Raw genomic sequence first — 6,904 nt, 5'->3', positions numbered from 1 at the left:
ACATGCTAAATTCTGCTCGCCAGACAAAAAAGAAAGTCGTTCCTGCATCGAATTGTGACAGGCGATAAAAAGTGGATCTATTTTCAGAATCCTAAACGTAAGAAATCTTGGGTTGATCCCGCCCAACCATCAACCTCTTCCTCAAGACCAAATCGCTTCGGACGGAAGACCATGCTGTGCGTTTGGTGGGATCAGGAGGGTGCCATCTACGAGCTGTTAAAACCTGGTGAAACTGTTAATGCTCACCGCTACCACCAACAACTGATCAAATTGCACCGTGCTCTGCGTGAAAAAAGGCCGCATTATCAAAAAAGATATGACAAGCTGATTTTCCTCCACGACAACGCACCATACGTCAACAATGGTCCAAAACTACTTGGAGACACTCAACTGAGAAGTGCTACCCCATTCCGCTTCCTCACCAGACCTGGCATCTTCTGACTATCACCTGTTTTCGTCGATGGGCCACGCGCTCGCTGAGCGGCACTTCGATTCTTACGAAGACGTCCGAAAATGGCTTAATGAGTGGTTTGCCTCGAAAGATGAGGAATTTTTTTGGCGTGGTATACACAAATCCGAAAGATGGGAAAAATGTATAGTTAGCGAGGACAAGTACTTCAAATAAATTTATTTTTACTTCCTAGGAAAAAAAAATGTGTTTTTCTGACTAAAAAACAGCGGATTTAAACTTATACACCCGGTATTATACATATTTTAACAACAAAAAATTATCAAAGAAAAATAATTTCCAGTGTCTATCTTCAATCAGGATAAATTTGACCAGTGCAACAACAAAAAGAAAAGGAAAATAAGATAAATGTTCATTTCAGGTGTTAATGAATTTAAAGAGGAATACAAGTGACATCGCCGTACCCATAATTATGTATACCGGACAATTCATCCATTTGTTTCTTCATTTCTGGAATGCACAATTTTTACTTGATTATAGCGGTCTGCCATATAAATCTATGTAAGAATGCAAGTTAATTCAAGTCTAGTCCTTCATAATTTAATTATCATTTTTTTGGATTTTTTTCCTTTCTTTAGCCATCTAGAAAGGCTAATATTGAAATATACAGAGTGTTTGATAAATAATGATAAAACTTTCGCAAGATAGAGATAGAGCGAACTAAATTAAGTCGAAAACTCCAGTACTATTTTGCAATAGTTAAGATATTAATGGCTAAAAATCGCAAAATATTAATTTTCAATAATTTTTTAATCAAATACTTTCAACTTTATAGCAAGAGACAAAAATTGTTTATTTTCTTCTCATAGAGCTCTAAGAATTTTTTTAGTAATTTTTAGTAATTTTTATCAACTTTTTTAGTACTGTATTTTCTTATTTTTACCAACACGAGAAAATACGGTATTAAAAAATTCTAAAAAAATTCTAAACAAATGTTTAGAGTCTATAAAAAAAATAATCAATTTTTGTATTTTACTATTTTTCTGTAAAGTTGATAGTATTTAAGTAAAAAATGATTGAAGATCAATATTCGGCACTTTTTAGTACTTAATATCTCGTAATTAATTATTGCGAAAATTGTAAAAGGTAGCAGACTTTTCGACTCATAATCAGTTTAGCCATTCTGTCTTTATGCGAGAGTTTTACTGTTATATCAATTGTCTTATCAAAGATCTTGTATTGTTTTTTATACTTTACAATTGCCACAAATAATTTTGCGCTAATAATTTTTTTAATTTTAATGTTTGCAATTCCTTCATATATGTAACATATACAAGAAGAATGAAAAGACAAATTATAGTTTCCTATATTGAATGTCAAAATATAGACTTAATAGAAACACAAATACTTACAATTAGTATTCAATATTAATGTCAATTTCAATATTAATGTAAAGATTTATCATTATTATTTTAATATTTATTTTATTTCGAATAATAGCTGCAGAGCGAATTGGTACTATACTTCACAAAAATGTCAAAAATTTCTTCTCCTGATCATGAATAGAACGACGATACCATGCAAAATCACCGCCGGCAAAATAGTGATTCTATCTATTGAAAGCTTCGCTACGGTAAGTATAGAATATATTATAAATATATTCTATTCCTGTATTTTCAATTATTTTGTTGTATTTATTTTATTGTATTTATTTCTTAAAGGTTTTAAAAACGTCTATATCTTATCTCACTATGTTTCGTTCTCTCCAGTGATGATTTGGCGCATGAATAATTTATTCAAAAATAATTTATTTAAAACTGTCTAAGTTGAAATATTCTTTAATAGAATAAGAATTGTATGTATTATTAAATACTTTTATTTCTTTCAATAATTCCTAATATTTTTCTTCAATTTTATAACAATTAAAATATAAATATTATATGTGTAAAAATAAATGCATACATTTCTTCACAATAAAAAGCATTATCCTTTCCTCCAAATAGATATATTATAACCTTTCACAATATCTAGAAGTTTACTTATGTATAACATAGTTCACTTAAATTAAAAATTTTGAATTTTTCACTTATTTTTGATGAAACGAAAAAATGTTTTCGAAACATGAAAGTGAACGGTTTCGAAAAGAACATATTTTGATCACTGATTTTTTTATAGGTAAAACAGTTAAAAAGATATTAAGATTACCTTCATTTTTTAATATTATGTTATAATTTTTAAATATTATGTTAATTTTCTTTTAAATATGATTTCATTTATTATTTCGCATACAGAAGTATTAAGATAAAGAGCTATCGAAAGGACAAAATGTTTTATACATTATTCTAGCACATATTGACACGAAATATTAAATATCTCATAAACGCTTCGCTTGGTGACGACCGTACGCAAAATAAAGCAAGTATCGTTGATATAATTCGTATTCCTAATATTTCTAAGAATGAGCAAAAGGACATATTGCAAAGTCGGTATTATACTATCCCTAGATTATACATGACATTAGCAGGATTGTGGCCATATCATCCAATTCGCAATAAATATCTGCATTTTATATCAACGTTTACGATCTTTCGATCATTCTTATATCCATGGTACATAATTTATTTTACTTAAGAAAAGAATAATGACATGAATCTCAGAGAGAAACTTTTTCTTTCCATCAAATTTTTTATATAAAATGTATCGATATATGTTTTTTTTATATAAAATTTGCAACGCTCTTTGTAGCGTTCGATAGTACTTAATTATTAACCAGCTCCTTTCATAAAAATATATTTCTTGCTAAAATATTTTGAGGCTCAGATTTTCTATCTTTTAGAAAGAATACATTAATCATTATTTCATCAATGTTTTACAACATCTATATCAACATTTTCTAATATAGCTATTGTACGTTCACATCGCTTTGACGGATTTCGATGATCTATTCGAATGTATGCCAACGATATTAATCACAATAATATTCAGCTTTAAATTAACGAGCTTGATGGCAAACAGTAAGAAAGTAAATAATGTGATTATATATGCAAATTTTTTTAATGTGATTAACGTCACGTAGTCTAATTCTTACTGGCCAATAACAAATATCATTGTTATCGTAAAAAAGAAAGATATGTCTAGATAGAGGCCTGTCTTAAAATGATAGAGGACGATTGGTTATCATTAAAAACGGATAGTGAAAAGGCTATTTTGCAACGACATACTATACATGGTCAATATCTGACGATATTTTATGTAGGTGCGTCAAAAAGAAAATAGATTAAGTTTCGTTTTGATAAATATTCTCTTGGAAAAAAAGTATATAAAAAAATTGAAAATTTGCTAGAAAACTCTTTTCCAGTAACTTGATAAAATCTTTCAGCGACGCTCTTTGTATTACTCATATGTTTCCAATCTTTATGATTTCGACAGGATTGCTCTATATGTTCAAGTCAATTAATAATGATAGAGGATACATCAAACTCGACTAGATTGGTCACAACGAAACTATCTTTCCATGTGGAATACGGCTACAGAATAGATCAGTACTTCTATCCGATAATGATTCATTGTTATCTAACTATATACTGCCATGATTGCTGCTGATATCTTCTATTTCGCTTTGATTCAACATGCCTGCGGGATGTTCTCGGTTATCGGATAAAAATATCAGGAAGAATATTTTAAAAAACTGATAATAGAAAACAAATGTCACGGAAACGTAACCGATACAAAAAACACTTTGATATAGAAAAGATATAAGTTTTTAATTTAATTTAATTTTAAATAAAGCTGCAAAAATGTGACAACGTATGACAATTAATCTCGTTTAGGGTTAATTGTCATACGTTGTTAGTAACATAGGGTTGATGACAAATTTTACATGGATAAAACATAAAAAACGCAGATTTATTTTAATATCAGTTCATATATGAAAATAATAGTAATTATAGTATTAATGTAAGTAAAATAATAACATTGTCCGACAAAATTTGACTTTCTTTTCCTGTGGCGATAATGACAAATATTTTTTAGTAAATTCGAAATCACTAAATTCAAATCCACCAGCGAAAGATGTCCATTACGTCGGATTTCTTATAAAATAAATCGAATAATATGAACCAAAAATAGCTATATTTTATCATTTTTAGTAAGACAGTTTGTATTCACAATTTTTCTAAGAGAGATTATATTCAAAATTTTACAATAATGGTTAATTAACAAAAAAAAATATGGGACATGTCATTTTTATTACAAAGAAATTGCGATTGGTAATGCTAAAAACTGACAAAACAAAAAAAATCATGGCGGACAAGATATAGCATAAGATGGCGGTATCAATCAAAAATTGCCTCTAAATACTAGAACGACTTTTATTTTTCTAAAATTTTTTATTCATGTCAACTGCATTTAGATGCAAAATGCATGCATGCTATTTTATTATTGCACATCTTCGAGAATACAACCTTGTCTAATCCCGCCATAGAAGGAGATAACAAAAATTTTCTCACCAACTTCATTTTTTTAAAGGTCATTGCAATATACATGATGCTTTTAGCGCAATAGCAATCTAGTAATAATAACCAGTAAAAATAAGTGAATGTCTTGTCATGTATTAATTGAGTTTAAACTTTTAAGTATCAATCTTTATGACACAATCGGCTCCGGTCTTTCCTTGCTTGTTTCGATCCTTCTTAATTTCAATTTAAAGTCGATCTGAAAACGTAATTTGCCAAGAACATTATCATTTTAGTGACTTCCAGACATGCTGGAACATATTGGCGAGAATATTAATGAGAATTTTCATCTGAAGTCCCACAAGATGAATGACAATGATTACAACAAAGCTCTCAGTTGCAAGCATCTGCATGTAATAAAATACGCGTTATTTTTATCAATTTTAATAATGTGTATTTTACGTTCTATTATCTGTAACTGCATTCAAATTTCGCTGTAGATTCGCAGAACTGACCGATTCCACATTTGCCAATATATTCTTGGTTAGCGTTAGTTTGAATATGATCGGTAACAGTATATGATATTCAAGTATGTTCAAGTATGTTTCGATTTCTTTATGTTAAACTTTACAATAAGGATTATTGCAAAAAAGATAATTTTTTATCTAATGAGTATTAATAATAGTATTTATGTCTTCTGATCTGGATTTTTTTCTCTTGAATCATTGAAAACTCTGCATATAATACGAAAATGGTACAAAAGAAAATGTATATTTCGGGTACTAATGAATCTAAATGACACGAAAGACATACCTCGCTATTTACGTTGCTCAACTCACCCATCTTTTCTTTCAATTTTAGCGAGCTCAATTTTTATTGGATTACAGCGTCGATCCATATGAATCGATGTAAGAAATGAAATCCTTTTAGGCTCGTTCAAGAGCTCTCTTATTTTTTTGAAACATCAACATTCTAAAAATCGAAAAGTTGCAAGAATTGTGAACATAAACTTTTCAGTTTTATTGTTATTTATTAATCATTATTTGAATCATAGTTGCAGGACAAATTGATATTACACCTCGGAAAGATGCAAAAAACTTTTAATCTGCTAATCATGAATAGAACCATATCACCATGCAGAATAATTGCTGCGACTCTATTCATTGAAAGTTTCTGCGTGGTAAATATAACTTTATTATTTGATAATTTTTCAAGTTTCCTTGCATCTTCATATATAAATCTTAATATATAAATAATGATATTCCTCTTTAAAGGTTCTGAAAACATGTTCTATTTTATGATGCTGCGCTCTTTCCATTAACAGTTTCAACGTGCGTGTGCAGGCTAGCTTATTAAAAAAACTCTACAAGCCATATCTGCACGTGGATCATCGTGATATACTTACGTGATTACAATTAATCTGAGTTATTTTAATTGTTAAAGATATCGAAAATATAAAATTCTATGCTAACAAAACTAATTCTATGCTAACTTCTTTTTTCTTATCACTTAAGAATTATGAACACCAAAGAGAAACGCTACATGACTCCTTTCACAATATATTGACATAATTGTCTAAGAATAAAATTCTTTTAGACATAAATTATACTTTTGTGAAAGTCAGAGCAATTCAGACATGAACGAATGAAAATATTGCTAAAGGAAATATCTTAAAAATACAGATTTTTCTTTTAATTTCTAATGTTTGAAAATTATTATTTTATGCTTTATATTTGCCTCAGTGTATGTAATTACTTACAAATAAAAATAATAAATTTTATGTAGATTTAAATTTTTAATAAATTAAAGTATAGGTCAAATTAATCTTCATGCGAAAACCTTATATACCTACATAAGTAGAGGAGATAGTGGTATATTAGAGCTCCTATTTAGATTTTATACAATAATTGGTTAATAATCAAACTTGGTTAATAATCAAAATGGAAATTTAAAACTTAACAATTACGTCAAAGTGTTGTTCAATCGCTTCTAAACTCAAAGTTATGAAACATTTATTATATAAGATATTTATAAAAATTTT

General features: G+C 28.7%; 1 protein-coding gene across 1 annotated transcript; it reads left to right on the top strand.

The window, feature by feature from the left end:
* Nucleotides 1-5,171: 5,171 nt before the first annotated feature.
* LOC105626188 lies at nucleotides 5,172-5,445 on the top strand. Its single transcript, XM_012207496.1, has 2 exons — nucleotides 5,172-5,290; nucleotides 5,364-5,445. The coding sequence occupies exons 1-2, from the start codon at nucleotides 5,172-5,174 to the stop codon at nucleotides 5,443-5,445; spliced, it is 201 nt and encodes a 66-aa protein (XP_012062886.1).
* Nucleotides 5,446-6,904: the final 1,459 nt, after the last annotated feature.

The sequence above is a fragment of the Atta cephalotes genome (genome assembly GCF_000143395.1).
Source record: "Atta cephalotes unplaced genomic scaffold scaffold00004, whole genome shotgun sequence".
NCBI lineage: Eukaryota > Metazoa > Arthropoda > Insecta > Hymenoptera > Formicidae > Atta > Atta cephalotes.
Note: the sequence above shows the minus strand (reverse complement) of the source record. Positions and strands in the feature narration are given on the sequence as shown.